This window comes from Mya arenaria, chromosome 12, assembly GCF_026914265.1.
Source record: "Mya arenaria isolate MELC-2E11 chromosome 12, ASM2691426v1".
In the NCBI taxonomy this organism is placed as follows: domain Eukaryota; kingdom Metazoa; phylum Mollusca; class Bivalvia; order Myida; family Myidae; genus Mya; species Mya arenaria.
In genome coordinates, this window is record NC_069133.1 from 21,932,205 (window position 1) to 21,957,868 (window position 25,664).

General features: G+C 37.1%; 1 protein-coding gene across 1 annotated transcript; it reads left to right on the top strand.

The window, feature by feature from the left end:
- Nucleotides 1-3,550: 3,550 nt before the first annotated feature.
- LOC128211609 (uncharacterized) lies at nt 3,551-25,504 on the top strand. The gene is made up of 12 exons (XM_052916600.1): nt 3,551-3,636; nt 5,454-5,540; nt 6,772-6,955; nt 9,626-14,779; nt 15,290-15,412; nt 15,870-15,914; nt 16,651-16,756; nt 17,504-17,635; nt 18,118-18,231; nt 19,228-19,304; nt 19,824-20,019; nt 21,628-25,504. The coding sequence occupies exons 2-12, from the start codon at nt 5,478-5,480 to the stop codon at nt 25,133-25,135; spliced, it is 9,702 nt and encodes a 3,233-aa protein (XP_052772560.1). The 5' UTR covers nt 3,551-3,636; nt 5,454-5,477; the 3' UTR covers nt 25,136-25,504.
- The last annotated feature ends 160 nt before the right edge of the window (nt 25,505-25,664 follow it).

Genomic DNA, 25,664 nt, shown 5'->3' on the forward strand with positions numbered 1-25,664 from the left:
CAACAGGTAAAGGAAGATTATGATGTACTGATTGTATCAAATTTGTTGCGCTTATTATTTTTACCTTGTAAATTGTTTTAAGAAAATGCATATATTATGCTTTGATAACATATGATTTTTACATCCTGGTCCTTCAATCTTAATGTTTTTATTGGTCACCCAAAGTAAGATTGAATAACATCAAAAGACGATTAGCGTCCACAAGTCGCATTTTTTCTTCTCAGTCTTTCATTTCTTTTCATATATAACACACATCGGCGCAACGTCAAACTCTGCGCTCGGATTCTTACGAAGAAATTAAATATATATTAAAATCAATCTCACAAAAGCGTTTATATCTTTACAATTCAGCGTTACGCTGTCGTCAGTTTATAAATGAACAATCATGCATAGAAAGGAAGTGACGTCAACGCCATACGCTGTTTAATGACGGCATGCCGTTGGGCGGCAAAACCAATGACGTTGATAAATAAACAGAAATATGTTAAGGACATGTCAAGTCAAGTTACGGTCAGTAATTAACGGCCACCTTCCCATAAGACAAAATACGTATACATCAATGAAGTACAATAATATCAATCGTAAATTTCATGAAGTCCTGTCTATACAATATTTTGTAGAGACCTATCAACGTTTAGTTAGTGTGCATAATTGCATGGGTGAATTGGCATGTCTTTAACAATTTGTTATAAGTTTACTATACTTGAAATGCTTCCACCGAAGAATTTGCAGAACTTTGTAATATTGTCTAACTAGTTGAATGCAAGAAATATGTTGTTTTTTACGGTAAAAAACAACATATTTCTTGCATTCAAAGCAAAGTTAGTTCTCACCTTCAACAACATCTATATCTGTAACAAAACAAAAGCAAAAGTATATCTACACGTACAAGTCCTAGATGTGTATGAGTCTCTAAACCAAAATTGTTACTAGAACGTAGATTTTGCGGAGTTGGAACGGAAAATTTGCATATAGATAAAATTCAACATAGATTTAAAATAATTACAATGCTGACATCTAGAGGATTCGTTATTATTTATATGCATTTCATGTTTTAAACTATCTGAAACCCGACATGGAAGCGTTTCAATAAATAACTTTGAATGTTTATGAGCCGCTGAAGTCGTATTACCGCTGGGTTTACAACATCAGCACTAAACATATACTGGGTAGTATGTCAGGTATTTCGTTTGATACGAAGATGCCTGAGGTGCAATTGTCCTTTAATACGAATAAAGGTCATTTATATACAACAAAAAAAACAGAGGACTTCAAATGTCACATAAATTGGCGCGTTCTTTTAGAACAGGAGAAGCCTTGTGTAAGGCCATGACTTCTTCTTCTTCTTCTTCTTCTTCTTCTTCTTCTTCTTCTTCTTCTTCTTCTTCTTCTTCTTCTTCTTCTTCTTCTTCTTCTTCTTCCTGTTGATGCGATATTGGTAGAACTTGTGGTTGCCCTTTGTCCACCAGACCTATGTATATCCACAAGAAAATAGTGAGCCGTTCCTCTTTCCGGTACTGTTGTAGCGAATCCGAACCAAGTCTTTCCATCCAGCATGGTGGTCACACAGCCTGTGGTTTTGATTAAGTAAGTTTCCTGGGGCAAAGTGAGGCGCGTATGTAAATCTTTTTCACCCCACCTAACCCAGTTTTGTATTGCGATCCTTGATGGTGGCTTCAGTATTTTGTCCTCCATAGAATCAAGACCCCCGGCCATTATTCTTCAGAAAAAGTGACTCCTTATCTGTAAAATATTGACCCCCGCTTTAAATTAATGCCCCTCCACGATTGTGTGTAAATAATATATAGTGACACCACTGAAAATAATCCACTATATGTATTTCATATGTGACATACTATGTGTATTATGTTTCGGGTATCGAAATATTATGACCCGGGAGTCGAAATATTATGACCCGGGGTATATATATAGACTAGAAGGGCATCTAAATAAATGCCTTTTGCTCACACAAACCAGTATGAACATTCGTGAAAACAGTGCCCAAATATCACAAATAATACTCTAGTCAAATCTCAGTTTATATCTCAATTCATTTTCCTAAATGTAACCGATATATAATTCAATATTTTGCAGGTTTCACACTTTTTAAAAATGCGTTTCCTCTTATAATGCGTTAATAACAATATTTTGTCATTTTAAAGATATTTTTTCTGAAGCAAAAAGAATAACTTGTGTACTTGTAAAACACATTTCAAGTTGTACTCAAGTACATCTATTGCTGTAGATTTATTGTCTATGTAATCCAACAGAATTGTCCTAATGAGTTTTGCCCTTCTTCAACGTTAAAGTTAAAATCTCTTACAGCTGCACTCTTACAGATTTACCATTATTACAACCTTCTAATTTTTTGTCTTGGAAAGAGCATTTTTTGCGTAAATGGCTGCAAACCAATGATATAAGATTGCTGAAAAATAATCAGACCGCAGACTGTACTAACGGTTTAAGAAAAATGCTTAAAACATCCACTTTTGAACTTAAATATAACAATCTGCGCGTCTTATTTCTTGTCAGCAGTCTTATATAACTGGTTTCCATGCATTTTCGCAAAAAATGGCTCGTTCCAAGACAAAAAATAAAAAAAAGTTGTCAAAACGTTCAATCTGTGAGAGTGCAGCTTTAAAAATAAAATTCCTGTACAGTCAAACCCCGTTGGGTCGAACTCGTTTGGCTCGAATTCCTCGTTGGCTAGAACTGTATGAAAAGAACCGATTTCTTTGTACTGAAAGTAAAAATAAAAACGCTTGGTTCGAATTTATCGAGTCATGAGGTATTTTCGCTGGTCCCTGGGAGTTCGAGCCAACGGGGTTCGACTGTATATTCAGGAATTGTACCTTGTGGATTTTATGTCCCCTCCCGCTTTGTCATTTTAGCGGGACCATGATAATACCCTATCATATACAGTTATTATCCATTTAATATCCTACCCTTTTGGCCTATAAATGGAAGTTGTGTGTCGATTGTCATTTAATATGAGGACGATATTGCTTTATATATGTCAAATTTAAGACATTTGATTATTTATAAGTTTGTGTTTACGCACTAAATACTTTTAAAAAAAACAGCTCACGTATAAATTAAATTTATTTGGGCATTAAAAATGATAACTGCAGGACACCCGATTGAGTTTTCAAGCTATTTATTGTTAAAAGGATAGCGTATTATATTTTCAATTAAATTCGAATGCGAAATTCATAACGTTAAATGCCTTATTGCTATGATACGAAATGACTAGATCCAGGGAACTCTACGCGCACAGTTTCAGACCGTTGCCTGATTCGCCGTTGGACGAATTGGCACCCACAACTCCGCGTCCAAGCACTTGATCTTCGTAAAATATTGAGAGCCCTTTTTGTACTGCTTAACGTGTGATTACCCACGGGTTCTAAGGGAGTTTTTTTTTTGGGCCCGTTAATTGCAAGTGTGCCTTACCGGATGCGTAACATTAAGACATCACTGAAATAATTATATTATTTAAAAATAGTATAAAGTAACCTGTAGATCGAGCATGCGTATTGGTCCGCTTGATTTTCTTGTTTCTAGATAAATATCTTGTGGTTTAATATTTTGATTTCTGCGTTCTATGGCGGTGAATATTATCTTATAAGGTTTTAAGAGGTAACGTATTAGTATGATACTTTGCGCGTATGACGAAACGAAAATAATCAAAACAAATAGTCTGTCAATGTTATGCCATGCATTATTACCTAATGAAATCGATTGTAAATAATGATTTGAAAAGAAGGTCGAACCAACATGGCGGACTTGTTTGATGAAATATTCACTTGGACAGACGAATATGTAAACACATTTCGCATTATGTTTATTTCAATTCTAAATGTTTTTATCATCTAAATGCAATAAGCACAACTGTTTTTAAAAGAGTATGACATAACAGGTAAAATAATTTTTCTGATGAAATTTGGTTTGGTTCAGCTTAAATTTTACATCAATCATGTTGTTTTGTGCACAGATACCAGAATGCATGATGTGTATAGCCTATTTTTAGGCTGTTTATAACGCCATGGAACAAAATATAACTTATCATGAGTCAAAAACAATTTTCGAGCAATGCTAATGCAGTGTATAATAAGTGTAACGGTCCGCTGTAGGCAGCGGATTAGTGTAACGGTTGGCTGTAGGCGGCGGATGAGCGTTAATAGTATAACATTCCATTATAGACGGAAGTACGTTCATAGTATGTATGTTAACTTGGTTGGTAGATTCAAATTAGGAAAGCTTGGGTTCTGTATGGACTGAGAGTTAACTGTATATAAAGACTAGTCTAAAATAATAGAGGTGTTATACAGGATTCTTCCAATCCCTAACGTCTGAACGGGTTTGTGCAAAAGCTGGGTGGGTTTGAAAAATATTGAAATTGTATTTACTGAAGTATTTTATGTTTGAAATGAATAATAAAGGTTTATATTCATATTTTATCATGTAAGTACAAAGCTATTTTGCACATAACAAGATTTAAATACATGATCTACATTTCCATTAAAACGAAACTTGACTGACACAGACAACAATTATGCCAAGCGGAATAACTCGACCTAATCGAAATAACTCTGCCTCCTCCGACAAGCTTCGTGATAGACCTCGTAAATACAATTGTAACAACTCGGCCATGACCGAAGTGCTCCGATTGTTGTAAAACTGGGAACTGCAGCCTTGCGTTATGTTTTGACAGAATGAAATGAAGAAAACCCCATCAAACTCATAATTATTCGTTGAATATTTATTTGTTGTGTATGGAACTAATATAAAAAAAACATTATCTAGTAATATATCTTGTTTTTATGATATTTTATGGACGCACTATGCTTTAACCCAGAATCCCGATCGGACCAACTATCCATTTTTGGTACAAAACAATTTGTACGTGAAGGATTTGCCATATCAATAATCGTAAAAAAAAATCTGTCAACGTACAATTACTTGGACTATATAAAGACCAGCGGACCCCTTACAGGTCGAGCATGCTTTTCTCTGAAGGGATCTGTTGGCCTTGTTTGAAGTTGCACTTGACAAAAGGAAAGATCTGAATCTTCACATTGTATAAAAAATGATTATGTCAACACCCTGTCCAGTCATGGATAAACATCATATAATTGCAAATCATGAGCATATGCGGCTTTAGGGGCAATGTTTCTTCCAAAAATAATTAACAGGCACAACAATCTTACTGGTTATTTCAAATGTTCCCTTTTTTTTTTTAAAACACACACACACACACACACACGGTCACCAATTATGTAACAAATCAGTTTAGAAATCATGGGGTGAGTTGTTAAAGCAGATTGCTTTGTAGCTTTACTTATAACTATTTTTTTGCATCATGAAAAACTGCGTTCATTATGAATTCTGGTCCTGTTTTTACTGTCCCATTATACATGAACATTCTGTATAAAATTGGTATGGTTTATTTCCAGAGTTTCTGAGGTTGAGGAATCAAAATGGATGGTGAGGAGATGGCAGAGGATGACAAGGGTGTGGCCATCTACATCGTGCAACAAGAGGTAAATGTATTGTAGTTAAGACTATCATGTCACAGTAACTAGTTACTCTAGACTCAAACATATTTACTTGCACATTTTGCTGTTAAATCAGGGGATTTCATATGGGGATCCTTGGAACTTCATGGGCCTACGTTTTTTGCATCAGGGAATTGAAAGGACTTATTGTCAGCCTGTTAATGCTTGTAATGTATGCAGACACTGTCCATCTATCATCTTGTATAATGCTGTCAGTTTGTGGTTAATGGAACCAGCTGTTACATGCAGATAGTCGAAGGCTTGCATACATAGAACATACGTCAAATGCTACTTTGATATGTCATTATTGAATATTTTTGAGGAATCTGAATTTGAAAATAAAGTTTCAGTATTGCACAAAAAGTTGCAGCAATTTTTATTTTTATTTATAAGACAGTTCATGAGAGTTGCCTTTATTTTTTTAACTCTAATTAATGAACAAGTAGAGATCTTATGTTTAAACGCAATTTTAAACTCTTAAAATGCTTAAAACCCAAGACCCCTGTCAACATTTAAATGATTTTAAGGTACAAAATAGATCATTGATTTCATTAGCAAATGATTGTAACGGTACCTGTTATGTTCATAAAAAATGTATTTCATGAGACTGCAGATGTTAAAAACTGTACAATAAATGTACACTCTTAATATTTATTTGATCAATGGTTATGTGATGTGTGATATTACCCATTAACCAATATACTGCGATATGGAACAGAACTGATCATATCAATATGTAGTACGGTAGAGTCAATCATAGTGATATTTTTTCTTGTGTTATATGGCATTTGTTTTGTCCATTTTAAAACTCTTAATATTTCCTGATACCAATTATTTTTCACACTTTTTTTGTATTAAGAAAAATATAATCATTGATATGCATCAAATGATTACAGAAGAACTGCCTATTAATTAATAATTATTGTCGTCCTTACATTTATATAGACAAATCCTTGGCTTACAAAGGTTCAAAGCCGGCAACGATGAATAAAAGAGTGTTAAACATAACCATTTTGCACTATGTCATAGTGATAGGTTATTAAAAGAGAAAGTGATATAATGTTGAGATAAATGTTTGAATTACATTAATGAATAATATGCATTATCGTCTTTTTTTTTCAAACGATATATATCAGAATAAACTGATGAAGAATCGCAATATATCGTGAAATGTTTTTACCAATATGTTACTGATTGATCATTTGAACTGTAACAGGGTACAGATGTAGAGGGCATGACATACACAGTGGTGGAAAATGAAGGGGCTGAGGGTCAGCCCATGTCCCTAGACGCCATTATGGGAGGGGGTTCTGTCACCATGGTTACAGAGAATGGAGAGGAGCAGGCCCTGCCCCCTAGCCAGTACCATGTCCTTCAGCAGCTTGAAGTGATCAAAACAGGTAGCTACTAGCAAAATACCTCTTGAAGTACTGTAATTACAGGTTGTTTTTTTTAGATATGGATTTGCCTGAAATTTCCAAAAAATGTAGTTTTGTCTTGAAATGAAACTTACGCCCAATGGTAATTTTTCTATATAAGAGATTTAAAAACACTTTTGGACCCATTTCTGATAGATCAATTAAAAAGCACTCGTAATTCATTGTTCAAAATTTGTAAAAGTGTCAAAGCATTGCACAAGTACATGTTCAATTGTTAGCAGGCTTTTTAGCTCACCTGTCACATAGTGACAAGGTGAGCTTTTGTGATCACAATTTGTCCGTCGTCCGTCCGTAAACTTTTACTTTAAACGACATCTCCTCATAAACCGCTTAGCCAATTTCATCCAAACTTCACAGGAATGTTCCTTGGGTGGTCCCCTTTGAAAATTGTTCAAAGAATTGAATTCCAAGCAGACCTCTGGTTGCCATGGCAATGGAAAGGAAAAACTTTAAAAATCTTCTTCTCCCAAACCACAAGGCTTAGTTGATATATGGTAGGTAGGATCACCAAATGGTCCTCTACCAAGATTGTTCAAATTATGGCCCTTGGGTCCAAATTGGCCCCGCCCAGGGGGGTTAGGGTATTCTCTATATGTTTATAGTTAAAACTTCAAAAATCTTCTCCTCTGAACTTACTTGGACTAGTGCTTAGATATTTGGCATGATTCATCATCTAGTGGACCTCTACAAAGATTGTTCAAATTATGGCCTTGGGGTCAAAATTGGCCCCACCCCCTTCGGGGGTCATGGGTTTTCTCTATATGTGTATAGTGAAAACTTCAAAAATCATCTCCTCTGAACTTACGTGGCTTAGAGCTTAGATATTTGGCATGATTCATCGTCTAGTGGACCTCTACAAAGTTTGTTCAAATTATGGCCCTGGGGTCAAAATTGGCCACACCCCGGGGCTGATGGGTTTTCTCTATATGTGTTATAGTGAAAACTTAAAAAATCTTCTCCGAACTCACAAAGACAAGTAACGTCTTAATTTAAACTGGATAACATATTTAGTACACATACCAATTTTCAATATGGGCCACATACAACAATTAATAACAAATATACATATATAGATACACACGTAAAATCAAGTAGTGACAAGAGCTTAGATATTTGGCATGATATATCATCTAGTTGACTTGTACCAATATTGTTCAATCTTTGGCCCTGGGGTCAAAAAATGGCCCCACCCGGGCGGTCATGGGTTTCCTTATATATGTATATGATGAAAACTTATAAAATCTTCTTCTCCGAAACCAAAAGGCAAAGGCCTTAGATATTTGGTATGAAGCATTGTTTATCAGACCACTATTAAGATTGTTCAAACTTTAGCCCTGGGGTCAAAATTGGCCACGCCCCGTGTTCATAGGCTTCGGTTTTCAATATTTTTATATAGTCTTATATAATAAAACTTTAAAAATCCTCTTCTCCAAAATATAAGACCTAGAGCTTTCATATTTGGTATATAGTGTTACCTAGTGGACCTACACCAAAGGTATTCAAATTATTGTCCCGGGGTCAAATTGGCCTTGCTCAGGGGTCATTTGTTTTTACATTGTCTTGTCACTTAAACATCTTTTCCTCTGAAAGTAAAGGTCAGAATGACTCCATACTTGATATGTATCATCCTTACATGGTCCTCTCTCAACTTTGTTCAAATGGTTTTGTTTGGCCCCTTTTAGGGGTCACCAGAGCAAAAAAAAGAAAAACCTTTAAACAACTTGATCTTATTAACTGCTTGATGGATCTTCCAAGTCTGAAGCATCCTAGCATGGGCCTCTGTCAGGTCTTTTCAAATAATTTTGTTTGGCCCCTTTTAAGGGCCACCAGAGCTAAAATTAGTAAAAAAAACTAACATTTTCTTCACATGAACCCCTTGATAGATCTTCAGCAAATTTGGTTTGAAGTGTCCTTGCATGGACCTCTCCTAAATTTGTTCACATAATTTTGTTTGGCCCCTTTTAGCTAAAAATAGAGTAAAAAACGATTATTCTTGTGAACCTCTTGATGGATATTTACCAAATTTGGTCTGAAGCACCCTTGCATAGACTTCTCTCAAATGTATTAAAATAATTTTGTTTGGTCTCTTTTATTTTCATATTTGCATATTGATGGAACCGTACAGAGATATTGAATGGCGTACTAATTAGTGCAACATCCATTTAGCTTAATGAAAAGTGACCAGCCAATATTCTTTGAGAACAAATATTAAGCTATATTGATTACAAAGGTTAAACTCTTTTACTCAGGTGAGCGATTAAGGGCCATCATGGCCCTCTTGTTTAAAATTAAGGTTTATAATTTATTTTATACTTGTTAAATTTCTGTCTGAAATATTGCATGATTCAAACAAAAAATATGAAAACAGTAAAGAAAATCTGTATTACAACATGCATTTTCTGATTCCGTATCACATAGTAGCCAGTGGGCATGCTCCAATCTTCTATGCAATCCTATATCGAAGAAGTAGGATGCTTGTCATTGAATTCAAATGCTTTGTTCAGAAAATTATTGTTATTTCGAAAGATAGTTTGAAAAGTATAAAACCAAAGCAACATTTTGTTAGTTGCTTGAACCTATTTACAAAGCAAGACAATTTTCATAGATATTTCTTTGATTCTTTGTATTCAGAATACCAGCCAGCAGTTGTTGAAGGCAGCAGTAATGATCATATAGTGATTGAGCCACAACCTGTATCAGAAGGAGATAACTATTCTGTTCTGCCCACTGCTGAGGACACGAGCACAGGCCCTGACCAAAGCCTCTCGTACTATTGTCAGTTTTGTGGATCCATCCTAGTATCATTGAACGAGCTGAAGTCTCACATGGCGGAGCGACATAATGCAAGTATAGAGGTAGAAGAAATGGATGGTATAGTGTATGACGAAGCCAATCAGAGTGAGGTCGATAACAAGAACAGAACTGAGGATGAAGGGATGACAATTGAGTTATGCTGCTCCATGTGTAATTTGGTGTTTGATGATAAAGACAAACTTGAAGCTCATATGTATGATAAACATTCTATGGAAAATCTGGACAGTGATTCATTCTTGAAATGCCCGTTTTGTCCAAGAATGTTTGCAGCGAAGTGGCAAAATTCATTGTATGAGCATTTGAAAGAAAAACATGACAGTCATACTGGCCCGATAGAAGTTGAAGTAGTTAAAATGAAGGCAGCCAAAAAAAGGTCTAAAGATGCATACAGGCCTTCTCCAATGTACAGTGAGAAGGAAGCTGAAGCGACTTGTCACTTGTGTAATCTTACATTTAAGCACAAGAAAAACCTGCCAATACACTTGACTAAATATCATCAGATGAGTGAAAAAGAAATTGAAGAAATTCTTGGGCACGACTTCCATATCCCAACAATGTTTTCTTGTCCGGTGTGCAGCAAGCAATTCCTCTGGCCAGCCACTCTGAAGCGGCACATGTTGGAGCATGATCCAGAGGGGAAATCCCCAAATACCCGGAGAAACGTATTCTTTCGTTGCCTTTACTGCCCACTGACAACCCGGTACGCCTGCAGTGTCAGAAAGCACATCTCAAGAATACATCCCGAGAAGGTTAAAGACATTGATATTAATAAACTTTCGATCCCCAAATTCACTGGAGATGTACCAGATGATGTTAAGGAGAATGTTATAACTCTTGATAAGCGTCCTGCTGAAGAAAAGTACAAGGACTTTGCGGTCGTGTATATATGTCCTTTCTGTGATTATGTAACACAGTTACCCTCAAATTTGAGCAGACATCTAACATCAAAAGCTCACAATAAGATATTCACATCAGAGGAACTGAAAGCCATCAAAGTATCGTCTTTTAAGGTGAAGAAAGGAAGTAATACATCAGAATTGCCTAAACTCCAACTTGATCGGAAAGTTCGGGATATTGTAAATGTGAAAAGAAAGCAAATGGAGTTACCACCACTATCATGTGACGAGACTGATTTAGACATATTTGATGACGATGAAAGAGAAAATGAAGAAGAACAAGAAGATCCCAGCTATGATCCAAGAAGAGATAGTAAAGGAATGACAGCCCCATTAAAGGTTTATGGTGTAAGTTCCAATAAAAGTAAAGAAATTGTTTCTCCAGTCTCCAGTTTGACTGGCAAGGGCTCTGTTTGTGTTTTAGGAAAAGACGGTACTGTGAAAAAGCTTTTTCCGAAGTCAGTAGCTGAAATTAGTGTCAAACAAGAAGCTGAAACTGAAGAAATGATTACAGGAACAACCACAGAAGATACTTTGGATGATACAGAGACTATTCCAGAACAAGTTGAAGATATTGGTGAAGTTGGCAGGGAAAAAGGAGAGAAACAAACTCAAACAGATAATATGGATGCTGTAAAAGCAGCTCCTGATAGTGAAAGAATAAAGTGCCTGAAATGTCCGTTACGGTTTGCTGATATCCAGTCATTATTGAAGCATATTGTGCTTCATAAAAACGTAGTTTTGGACTTCAGTTGTCAGATATGTAAGGAAAAGTTTCCTTTCTACAGCGAACTCCTGGAGCATGATGAGAAAGTGCACAAAGGGAAAATGGGTACAACAAATGTTATGAAAGCTGTTGCGATGTCTTCAATAAACACTTCAAGAAAACCAATGACTACGTATGATTGTCCATATTGTGAAATGCTTTTTGGACAGCCTGGCTCCCTTGACAAGCATGCAAGACTTGACCACAAAGAGCATTTAAAGCGGTCTGGTGATGGTGCAGGGAAAAGAGATTCTGTATGCGGCTTTAACTGTTACTTTTGCGAGCTGTCTTTCTTCAGCATTCTTCAACTGGTGGAGCATATGCAAGCTGTGCACCCCAATGCTGAAAGGCCAGGCCAGGTGGAGTTTTCAGACCTGTCCGCGAGAAAGTCGAGTCGGAAGAGGAAACTGCCAAAGTGGCTGGAGAAAGATATGGAATTTGGTGAAGAAGTAAAGAAGAAGAAATCTGAGTTGCCAGTCAGAGTGGGGTCAATACAGGTGTTGAATGCAAAACCTGGGGAACAGAAAGAAAAAGTAGCAGAAAAAGCTGATGATGCTGCTGAAACCCTTGCTAGTAAGAAGAATGTACCAGTGGCACATAGTTCAGAATCAGTACCTACTAGCAAAGCGAAAGATGATGATAAGGAGGTGACTGTAGATGTTTCAGATGGAAGAGTTGTAAAACACTCGACAAAAAAGAGAATTCAAAGTGAAAAAGCCACACAAAGTTCAGCAAATGTGTTAACCAAGCACCCTATAGACAGAAAAAGTGATGAAAATAAATCACAGACAGATGCTAAACAAAAAACAGTTCTGAAACAGAAACAAAACAAAAAAATGGCAATGCTCCACACAAAAGAAAAAGCTTCAACGCCCAAAAAGCTTCAAGATGAATCTCTGAAGGAGGTTAAGTCTTCGGTGAAAAGAAAAAGACAAACTCAAAGCGTAAATCTCGAAGATATAATAGTAGATTCCCCTGCAGCAAAATGTCCTCATTGTAGTTTTGTAGCGAAGAGATCCTCTGCTCTAGCTTTCCACATCAATATGAACCATCCAGATAAGAAAGTGATAAAGAAAGAAGTTGATGAAGAAAGTTTGCCAGGAGATATCAATGATGAACCCATAGATGACAATCTGGCCACTGATAAAGATTACCAGTACACTGGACCAAAGTCGAAACACAAGACTGAAGCGATTCAAACCGATGAACTGCGAAATGAAAAAAGGGAAGACTATCAAGACGGAGACAGTGATTTAGAGAGTGATATTGACTTAATGGATCTGGACATTTCTGGGGATATTACTGATCGTGGTTGTGTGGAAGTGAATGATGGGGAGGAAGTTCGAGAGTTTGCAGTGGAAGTAAACGAAGAAGAGAATAGGTGCGTATTGGTCTATGAATGTCCGTTCTGTGGGCTTAATTGTTTCCAAAGTACATATTCTAGACTGAGGCACGTCCAAACAACACATACGAAGGAATATAAAGAGTTTTCTGAAAGGGAGAAATCTGATTTCAAGAAAAAGCACAAATGTCCTTGTTGTGAGAAAGTGTTCCAGAACAGAAGATATGCCAAAGCTCATTTGCGATCACATCCTGAATTTAAAACATTGGAAGCTTCACATTTGAACTCCGTTAGAAACTCAAAAACAGTGCTCAAGTGTTCAATGTGTAATGTTATCCATAACAGCATAGACATTATAACACATCACATAGAAGTACGGCATCCATCAAATGTTTCCCAAATCAGAAATGTTTACGAAATACCTACCCCAAGTAATCCTCGGGATATCATACTAATGTACAACTGCCCACGTTGTTCATTTAGAAGCGTCTGGCGGTCTGGTCTCTACAGACATATGAGAAGGAAACATAAAGACGAAAAAGATATATTTACTGAAACATTCTATGTTGACCTGGAGTTGAATAAAGGAGACTACTGTTGTCCCCACTGTACGGAGAAGTTTGACTCTCCAGAAACAGTTGTCGAACATTCAAGGGAGCACCATCCAGAGAAGTGTGTTCTGTCAGCAAATGTAATAGAGTCCACAGAGAATGCCAAACTCAATGCAGACCAGTTTCAGTGTCCATACTGCGACATGACTTCCCAGTACACCACAAGCATAACCAGGCATGTGGCCCGTCACCATCCGAGTAGAAAAAAAAGCTTTCACAATAGCAAGATATTACGCCTTACTGGAGATGCTGGGCACGTCACTCGGAAAGTGTTTGGATGCGAATACTGCTCATACGAAACTGACTACAGGTCTTGCCTTAACAGGCACGTTGAACGCAAACACCCAATTGCTTATGAAGAGTACAAGGTGAGACCTGTGAAACCCAGGGAAACACAGCACCACAGTAAAGTTATAGTTAGAAAATTTCCAAAAAAGGTTATCCCAGCCAGCAAGTTTGTTTGCATTTATTGTCAACACAAGCTAGAGAGTGACGAAAGCTTAAAATATCATGTTGCCAGTGAGCATAATGGCTTCCCTGTTGTAAGTGTCAAGGTGAAGTATGTAGGAGTGGGCTTGGACACGCCAGTCTACAGCTGTCCGCAATGCCAGCTCATGGATCTGGACTTGCAAGCTGTAGCCAGCCACATACAGCAGCATGACGACAATGAGGAAAGTGAGAACTCGAATAAGTCTGTAGATGGAAAACAAAGTGGTCTACAAGTCTATGTTTGTAATACGTGTTCAAAGGCGTACGAATCTCTTTATAACTTAGTTTTACATAGCCATAAATCCCATGGAAAAGATGCTGAAGTGATGTTTAAGATGGTGAAGTTAGGTGGTGACAATGAAGAGCTTGTGAACAAGTACAACTGCCCCATCTGCTCTTTCATCTCTGTAACCAGGGATTCATTGGTCTCCCACCTGCAGTCTAAACACGGAATTGCTGATGTTGCTGTATCGGATGTAGGTGGCATGGACACATTGGCAAGTAACCAGAGTGTTCTTCATAACAATACTGGCTTTAAATGCCCTTACTGCAATGTCTGCATGCAGAAAGAGTCAAATATCTTTGAACACATCGTTTCCAAACATCCTGAAAAATCAGCTGATGTCAATATTAGCAAAATTAAGGAAAGCCATGAAAGGACAAAGCTATTGATTACTAAAAGAAAAAGGGTTCATCAATGTGTTCACTGTAATATGAGGTTCAGGACATCTCTGCCTCTGCGCTGGCACATGAGGAGATTTCACCCCAAGGTTGCCAGCAGTGAAATGGGCCAGGAGGTTGTCAAGTACATTGACACTCCGATTAATGCAAGCCATACAGACAGACGGGAGCCGAATAACTGTCCAGGTATGCCTTCCAGTAGCGGTATATTTATTCTTATAGAAATTAATGTAAGTTAACTCATGCTATGACTTCATACTGTAACTGTTTATAGAAAGTGAAAGTCCTAAACCAATCCATTTTCCTTCAAGGACACTGATAAAATATGTTGATTTCCTGTGCATGGTTCCTTACCAAAAATAAAATTGCATCTAAGGCTGCAATTTATGAATAGTTTGTTTTGATGTTTCCTCACTGACTTACAAAAAGGTCCGATAGTTATTTTAGCTTCAGGATAATCTTAAAAAATAAAATACCGGTAATGTCATAATGGAATAAGGGAGGGGGAGTTATAAAACAAAACTACCTACCTTCCTACTGACAGTAGGGAAACACCACACAAACTATTTGAATTATTTATTATGGCCTGATAGCAAGTTTATTCTTTTGTGATTGTTTCAAAATAATAATGAATGACATTCCTTGGTAAACAAGAATGAAGTCTTGAAGATCTATGTATCCAATTTCTATGTTCAGTGTGTGGTGCGCGTTACGTGTGGCGGAAAAGACTACAACTTCACATGAGGAAGTGCCATGGTAGCTGTTTCCAGGTGTACAAAACCCTTGACAACCTGGCAGACATTGTGGCTGATGCCATAGGTATGCGTCATGGTGACCAGGGTCATTGTTTACAAACAGTCTCAAGTCTGAGGCTAGACTCAGAAAAGCTCTTTTATTCAATTACAAAGAATCATCTTTATTTCAATCGTTTTACAAAAAAGTATATGATTGTATAATTTCAAATAGATTCAGCAAATTCCGTCATCAAGACTCAATTAAGTTAATGGAAATGAAGATTTGCAATTTTGCCACTTGTGTCTGAGGTCAGAGTTGAGACTGTTTATACTCCTGGCTCAGGCCCCTTGATCTGAATCTTCTTTAAGCTAAACTGGCTTAAGTAGCTTCTAGTATACAATCATGTTGTTTTGAATTTCCCATCCATTTTGTGTTAAACACAGTTAATATCAGTTTAAAAGAATGATTGTTAGCATGGAGAATTTTTGAGTTTGAGAAGTTCTGAAATGTTGTCTAAATAAAATCATTACCTCCCTTGTAGCTGACGATGGTAGCCAAGACACAGCAGTTGTTCATCTGAAGAAACGTAAGTTTTGAACAATAATATGCATGTAATGGGCCGCTGTAGGCAGCAGATGTGTGTTCATAGTATAACAGATGTGTGTTCATAGTATAACAGATGTGTGTTCATAGTATAACATTCCATTATAGACGGAAGGATGTTCATAAGACGTATGTTTATTTATACGGTAATGTAAATTAGCAAAAGCCCGGTGTCTGAATTTAGAATTTAGTGTATATAAAGACCAGTGGACCCCTTCAGGGTCGAGCATGCTTTTCTCTGAAGGGATCTGTTGGCCTTGTTGACGTCGCTCGTTACAATACATGTACGGCCATAATTAAGGAATGAATTGTTTTATGTCTCCTGACCGACACAAAAAAAAACAGTTGAACCTTATGTTACCTCAATTAAGTATTATTCGTAACAAAAAAAGTTACATCTTCTCTGAAATTCATGATGTTGAAGTTCCTCACAACTCAACGCTGTACCATGAGCGCCCTGTCCCTCTTCTGCAACACTTTGTCCTATTTAAATCATTGCTAAAACTCTATACCTAACCACATTAAAATATAGGTAGCCAAATGCCAAACAAAATATTAAATGTGACCTTTTTATTTATGTGGTTTATAAATTGTAGACTGTGAACAAACATTCAAGCTTGTTATTATTTAATTGGGCATAAAAGATGATAAGAATTCAAGCTTTATATTGAGCTAAAGAGTAAACGTATAATTTTGACGACTGATTCTTTTATTTCAAGGCATGAAAAATGGCCGACCAACGAGATGTAGACAGTGCAACGTCATGTTGAACAACTTCACTATTGCCAGGATGCATATAAAGTTGAGGCACAGAAATGTTGGAAGGTATGTTAATTTGCTAAACGAGGCCAAATCTCAAAAACGATCAAAGTTATTTGAATGAAGCTTGATACACACATATGCTAGAGCCCCGCCCCCCTCCCAAGGTCAGGGGGTGTAACGGGGAAATGGGCCAAGTTTTTACCTCCCAGGTGACCCGTCAGTGCGGGGTGAATGCGGTGGTTTTGTCTTTGCACCAAAAATAGCGGTAATTGGGCCTTACCTATGTTCCCTTGGGTACGGGGGTATTTGGCAGGGATTTTATTAGCAGTTCGTCCCCGAAGGGCGGGGATTTTACCAGGGCTTGGCGGGACCAAAAGCAAACTCCCCGCTATTCCCAGGACCTAGCGGGGGCGTGGTTACAATTGACTCTTGCATAACTAATTATTAATGCCCATGGTAACTTTGTGGTTGCTTTTGGTTGTTACTTTAAATGTTGATAGAATTGACAATCCAGTTATTCTTCAAATTTAAAGCTAGGAGAGCCTTCAAAAGTGCTTCTAAAAAGCCAGTTTTGCTTCTGAAGCAGAGTGCTTCACCCGTTTGTACCCAATTTGGGGCCTTAAATTCCCACAAAGCCAATCGTTAAAATGATTTCAGCCCTTCAGCTGCAAGGTCTATCACATCCTTGTGTAATCTTCAATAGGAAACTTTTTGTCTTCATTAAGTATCTTAATCTTATTTGAATTCTGGCTGTAAGAAACCATGATTGTGTGACAATGAACCTTCATGTTTATAACAAACTTTTCCCAGGAGCTTCTGTTTTGGAGGCAGCTTGAAATCCTACAGATGGCAGTGCGCAGTGTGTAACCTCGCCTTTCCTACGTACCGATCACGCCTGCTACATGCCATACGCAGACACCGATGTCCGCCACATATCTTCAAGTGAGATGTGACAAAATTTGCCTCTGCTATGATTTGGATAGTAATCGAATTTTAATCTGAATTTTTTTTTATGGTAAACAAATGTCCAGACATTGTTCAAAATGTATTTCAATAGTGAAATAAAACAAAAGGTGAATAAATACATTTGTGCAAAATTGTGATTTAATGGCTATTTACAATTTTCAACCTTTCCGTCCTAATATGGCTTAGGGAATGGCCAACAAAGCAGTTTTTAATTGTGCCTTATATTACTAGTATTGAAATTTTTTCACTGTCCAATCCATGATATTAAGTTTTTTTACTCAGTATTGAATTTTTTTGTTTGCCTGTGTCCTACCAATCCTAGAGTCCTATATACAGTATAATTAGGTTTATATATAATTACATAAAAAAAATCACCATCCCTCACTGAAACTATCTTGTAAATAATTAATTTATGTACCTTGATGAACATAAAACTAATTCATTATCATGTTTGGCAGATGTATGTGGTGTTCGATGAAGTTTGGGAGCAGCAGGAGTCGTAAGAGTCACGAGTTGTTCTGCGCTGGCCCTATAACTTGTTACCAGTGCCCTTTTGATCAGTGTGGTTACATGTACGTTCTCATTCCTGACATTGTTATTCTCGTGTGCATATATTTTTTAAAACTGCACTCTCACAGGTTGACTAATTTGACAACATTTTTATTGTTGTCTTGGAAAGAATTAATTTTTGTGAAAATGTCTGGAAACCAATTACATAAGACTGCTGACTAAAGGTTGATGTTTTATGCTGCCAAAGTCATTTTTTAAAGCATTAGTAACGCTTTTAGCCATAAAACATTTATTTTCAAACGTAATTATGAATAACTGGGATCGGATCTTTTGTCAGCAGTCTTGTATCACTGGTTTCCAGACATTAAGGCAAGATTGGCTTATTTGAGAGAAAAAATAAAAAAAGGTTGTCTATCGTTCAGTGAAGTGCAGCTTTTAGAACGACATGTAATGTCAAGAATTACTCTGACCTGATTGCGTATAATATTGGTTCATAAAAAAGATTTCTTCACAAGTTTTGAGTTGATCTTGTTAAAGCAATTTTTAGGATTTCCTTGCCAATTTCTGATTGACCAATCAAAGTAATGGTCACCATAGCACCAGTGATAAAGTATTCACACACATAATGTTTAAACTGGAAAATCAGAATTCCCAATTGTATTTAAGTTCAACCATGATTGCAGTGTGATTTCAAACTGATAAAGTTAATCCAAAATATATGTACCAGCCCTTTATCACTGGTTTGCATATATTTACGCAAATATTTTCTCATTATAAGACAAAAAATAAACAAGTGGAAAAATGGTAAATCTGTGAGAGTGCACCTTTAACATGAAATAGCGCGATTATGTATTTTTTAATGTTAAACTTGTATAACAACTAATGATGTCATGTCATTAAGTAATCAAACTTGTATGAGCTATAAATAGAAAATCACATTCACTGTCATTGAATACTTGTACGAAATTCATTAAACTTGTTAAATACTGTAAAATCCGTATTGAATGACTACTCATGTTATATACTCTTTATACATGTTTTCCAACTGCTGATTACAGATCCAAGTTCAGTACAGTGGTCAGGAGCCATCTACAGATTTACCACGGGATACATAGACGAGCCATGGTCAACAAACGTATGTACACAACAAAAAACGCTTGTGACCTGTATTATAAAATTTATTTCCCAATGGCCAAAGACAGTGTTTAGATATTCACTTAACCTTTAATTTCCAAGTTTCAGGAAACCACTGTTAAATGTTATGAATACCAAATGCTGTTCAAGGCATTTATAGGAAAACAGATAATTATTATGAATACCAAATGTTGTACAAGGCATTTATAGGAAAACAGATAATTGTTATGAATACCAAATGTTGTACAAGGCATTTATGGAAAACATAATTGTTATGAATACTAAATGCTGTACAAGGCATTTATAGGAAAACAGATCATTGTTATGAATACCAAATGCTGTACACAAGGCATTTATAGGAAAACAGATAATTGTTATGAATACCAAATGCTGTACAAGGCATTTATAGGAAAACAGATCATTGTTATGAATACCAAATGTTGCCCAAGGCATTTATAGGAAAACATAGTTATTTGTTATGAATACCAAATGTTCTATGAGGCATTTATTCTTATTGCAGAGGTGCAGTGTGAACTGTGTCTCGCCATTTTGGGTCCAGAGAAGCTGACAGCCCATCTACGTGGCCACTGCATTGTTAAGAGCAAGTTTGAGTGCAACATTTGTACTCAAACGTTTCCCTCGTTACACCAGCGCCACTCACACGTCACTCAAGTCCACACGGAGAAACTGGAAGTGTGCGAATATTGTGGGGAAATGTTAGTATATATTAAATATACAGTAAAAACCCTATATCCATATACGTCCACCCTATTTTCAGAACCACCCGCTAATTAAAGCTTAAATTTTTTAAGAAGCGATTTTTTTCCTCTTTAATTTAATGGTCGTCAACCCCGAAAAATGGGCACCCTGTTATTCAGTAATACGACAACTCAATCCAGTCCCTTTTAATTAATCCCGTGTAAAATTGATCCGTTAATGCAACTGCAGGCAGTGTCTTTACACCACGATTGACATATGCAATATAAAGAAGTTTACACCACTTGCATTGATGATTGAACAACGGTATGGTTTATACTATCTTTTAGTCATGTTGATATCTGAAAGCTAACTTATAGAATCGTGCTAAATAAATATCCCTTCAGTACAAATCAGTACTGAAGTCCATTTTAAAGAGGTCAAGAAAATGTTACCCTGGGAGTCATTGAACCCTTGACCTTTTGTGTGAGAGGCAGACCATTATACCAGTGAACCACCATACCCTGTCAACAGAATAATTCAGATTTTACTGATGTTTTAATTTATCTGATAGGAAGTTTATCTTGTTTTTTTAATGACTGAATACTACCCATATTTATGTATAAAATTGTGAAGAGTAAATGCAGCACAATATAGTTTGATGAAAACAAAACAAAACAATTAATGCATTATCAATTTATCATGTTTAAATCATTAGATTTTTTTATAAAAACAAAACAAAAACATATGAATAAAGAAGAGATTAAGAAAAAAGGTCTTTATAAATGTTGTTGTTTTTTAATTTATAGCTACATGGCCATAAATCATTCAGTTATACTAGTAAATACCAATCGCAACCAGTAATATTTTTTAACTGTACACAAATCATATGCTCATTTGTTGGTTTTGATCATTAAAGTCAAATGTGTGATACATAATAATGTATTAAAAAAAAAAAAAAAAAAGAATTTGCATTTACCTATATAATATTTGATTGCATTAATAGATATACCGTAGTATGTTTATCAATATGTATATACTTATGTCATACTTGCCTAAATTAATCAAATTTATTCAACAAGTATTGTTTTTTTAAAGATTTTTTGTAAAGGGTTTTTACTGTTTTAAGTAAATTTTTATAATGCTCAGAACTAGGTTGCATAATTACTGGCAAGTATTTAAAGCTGCAGTCTCACAGATTGACCATTTTGACAAATTTTCTTTATTTTCGGTCTCGGAATCAGCCATTTTTTGCTTAAATTTCTGGAAACCAGTGATATAAGTAGTCTGACTTAAGATCACAGTTTTTCATATTTATGGTTGAATGTTTTAGTTTTAAGACTGAAAGTGTTTCTTAGTTATCTTTTATGACTGAATTGATGACAAAAATCAGCTGATTCTATGATAACAATTGTCAAAACTGTCAATCTGTGAGAGTGCAGCTTAAGTTTAAACAGCCTTTGAAACATAAATTTTATTCAACATCAGATTGCAGCACTACATGTTGCACAATTACATCATATATTGAACACAATAGAACGAAAGCACAGCTTGTAATGTTTCTCTATGACGGTCAAGATGCTATTTTGATTCAGGCTATGTTTTACCCAAGTTATTGCTTATTACAGCGTGCCTCGATCCTCCCTGAAGCGGCATCTCATTGACCACAACCATGTTCCGTTATCGGCGTGCCCATATTGTAACCAGAAAGTTAAACATGGAAACCTTGGCCATCATATAGCCCTGAAACACCCACAAATACCGCAGTGCATTTGCGAGATTTGCTGCGAGACTGTCTCACAGTTTCAAACGGAGCAGAAGATTCATACCTGTAAATTATGTTCCAAGACCTTTTGTAAGGCTGTGTATCTGGTGCACCATAACATCTTGATGCATGGGATTAGAAAAAAGACAGTAAAAAAGGAGTATAAGTGTCAGATATGTCAGAAGGTGTTTTACACCAAGAAGGCCATGTTCAAGCATGGGCAGCTCCATACACTGAATAGGGATGTTCCAATCTCCCCAGTCAGACCCAGCCTGCAGAATGACCCAGACCTATATGAGCCTCTGACCACTGAAAGCCAGCAGGATGACGCTGATCCTGCCCTGCATGTTATTCACATTGGGCAGGATACTGTGCAGTACCTGCCAAAAATGGGCGACTCCAGTCTAAATGCAGTCATCAAGGAGCTGATCGTGTACAATCAATCTGGAGACTTGCCTTACAAGTGTGTCCTATGTAACAGACAGTTTGCCAAGATGAAGTACATCAAGTTACACATTCGGCGAGCTCATGTAAAAGATGAGAATCAGCCATACAGATGCAAGGTGTGTGGCTCAGGATTTGTTAGACTGACAGAGTTTAGGAAGCACACTAGGTCCCACTCAGACTTCAGGCCGTTCAAATGCAAGTTTTGCAACAAGGCATTCAAGCAGCAAGCCAATTTGAAGGAACACTTGTTTGTTCACGACAATATAAAGCACTTCCAGTGCTATCTCTGCTCGAAGTGGTTCCGACAGAGAGGAGCACTCACTTCTCACGTTGTTCTGCATGACAAGCTTAAACCTTTCAAGTGCACGTTCTGTGGCAAGGGGTTCACAACGAGGGGTGAGCTGGGAAGGCACATGAAGAGATATGAGAGTGAAGAAAGGCGGAACGAGAAGTGCTACTCGTGCTATCTCTGCATGAAGGCTTTCCCACACTTTCCCTTACTGATGAAACACATTGATCAGCACAATCCAGAGAAACCGTTCACATGTGAAATTTGTACTGACACATTTTCAAATTATGTGGCTTTGTACTTCCACAAGGTCAAATATCAGCATGTTCTAGAGACTGAGGTAGTGCAAGTACAGCACACAGAAAATCCTAGTAGGCTCAAGTATAAGCCATCTGTTCTGTATGAGGATGGCGACGTTGTGTACGTCAACCAGACACTGGATGGTCATATGATTGAGAATGATGGAAGCTCAGGTATGGAGGTGGTCATTCACAATATTGACAAACATGGAGGCATCCAGTTTACCGAGAAACACCCTGAACAAGATGAATTATTGTCAATCGCCCAGCAGCTTACTGAACTGTCCAATATTCCAAAGAAAAAAGGCTCTGCAAATCCCTCTCGTAAGGAAGAAGATGAAATTGTGAAGACAATGTTGGATGCTGATGCAGATGTAATGGCAAGTTTGACCAAGACCTCTACAAGTGACTACACCTCTGCTTCCAGTGCCCCGCCTGGTCGAAGGCCGACAGTGCGCGACTTACTGGAGGATAACTACACATACTCCTCTTCCCACTCCGTCCCTGAGCCCCAAGAGCCAGAATATACGGTTGTGAATGATTTTCCTGTCACTGGAGAATATCAAATGGATATGACGACCCAAGCCTTGGTATCTTGTCCTTCGAATATGGAGGAGTTGGCTAGCTTGATTGTCCAACAGTCGGATACTTCAGACCAGGATAATATGCTTGCTATCCAAGATGAAGACGGCTCTATTATCTATGTTTGCTTGCCTCAAGGAACTGGTGTAGATCAGAATGTTGAAGAAACCACAGTTCCCTTTGCAGAGATGGATACAAACAGCATGGGCGCTTCGGTTAATGTGCAAAATGTTGTTGTCCTTTCAGAAAATGAAACTAATGACTATACTGAACATTTCGAGGAGACGCAGCCTGATCCAAACACAATGGAAAACATTGTTATAGAAGCTAGTAACATTCAAGAAGACTTAGAAACACCTATTGATGCTGAAAACCATGATCAGAATAATTATGTTATTGAAGCAGAACATGTTGAGAGTACCATATCTTCAACATTTGCTGAAAACATTAATCCCACAATAAATCCCACTCAGACTGAAGCAGAAAGTTCAGAAAATATTTCCACAGAGGAAATTATCACCACGCAGACAAGTGTTGAAGAAATCCCACAAGAAATAATCACAAGCACAGTTCTAGAAAATCCTCCTCCAAGCAGGCTACTGCAGGTTTTGGCCTCGGGTGATGCTGTTAGTAGTTCTCCATTAGCCACAGCTTTGCTAGCAGGGACAACGCCAGGCATTGGAGCAGAAGGGGAGCACAGTGGGGAAATCATTGAGGGAAGCCAGCTTGTCCCTATTGATAATGATGATTCTAACTTCACTCAGGAAGAACTCTTGGATATAGAGTATCAGCAAAACTTGGAAGACAATGATGATGTTATGGTGATGCAAGGAAAGTTTAGATATACCTTTGACAAAAATGAGAAGAAATTCACATGTTTACATTGCAATGCGACATTGTGCAACTATAAAAACTTGAAAGGGCACCTGAAGAGACATATGCCGAGAGAAACATTCATGTTCAAGTGTGACCAATGTGAAAGCCGCTTTTGCTCAAACAACGAACTAACGCGACATGTAAGGGTTCATACCAGAGAGAAAAACTATGCTTGTCCAATGTGTGATAAGATGTTCATTCAGAAAGGCCATCTGGATACGCACATGCGAATGCACCAGGGAATAAAACCATACAAATGTGACCAATGCGATGCAAGATTTATTACCAGTTCCCAGAGAAAGGTCCATTGGACCAGGAAGCATGGAAACTCTGAAATCCCGTGCGATCAATGTGATTTGACGTTCAAAACGCAGGTGGACATGTACCAGCACAAAGGCCGGTACCATGTGCTCGGACAGTTAGAGAAAGGCAAGGATAAAGCTGGTGAGAAAGATGGTGGGGTACATGTCTGTGAGAAATGTGGAAAGAAGTTTGGGAATCGGCGATCACTGTTACACCACTTGTTTGAGCACAGTGTTCAGGATAAGGTGCACAAATGTCAGGAATGTACTCAAGAGTTTAGGTCAAGGGAATTGCTAAGAGAGCATGCAAAACAGGAGCACGAGAATCATGTTTATGTTTGTAACCAATGTGGCGAGGCTTTCCTGAACCGGAAGTTTCTTAACGCTCACATGAAGGAAAACCATCCGCAGGAGTATGAAGCTAGTAGTAGCAAGACTTCAGTGAAGGAGCCGTGTAAGATTTGTGGTAAACTGTTCGCTAAAGGTGTTTCCATGATGTACCACCTGGGCTCACAACATGCAGACGCAGTGTTAGGGGAGAGCAGTAACAGTAGTAGTAGCACTGAACAGTCCTAAAAGTTGCATAGTATTACTTCTATTCTGCTGAGCTGATTGACCTCGGCTTTTTGTATGAAATCATGTTGTGTTATAATACACGGGTTTATATAAGTGTTTGATCTGTTTCATGTTCACTGTTAAATTATTGTCATCTCAGTATGTGCTTAATTTCGTATGAAATTCATACTTTGAACTACTTTAAGTTAATACATAATCATTCTTGCCAGTATTGATTATTATTGTATTAACTGTTAAAAGCATATGTTCAATAAACGTGTTTCAGCTTTATATACAATGCTTATACATGTATATATATTTAACCAAATGTGTTTAACTTATTGTGTTATACAGTGCATTGTAGATAATAATGTAAATATATTGACAATTATCTTATTGTTATTAACTTATTATCTATTTCAATATTGCGTTCCTGCATTTCACTTCTTAATGTATTGGACTGGTTTATCCATCTCCATGCATTTGACTGGGTTATCCATCTCCATGCATTGGACTGGTCTATCCATATCCACGCATAGGACAGGTTTAT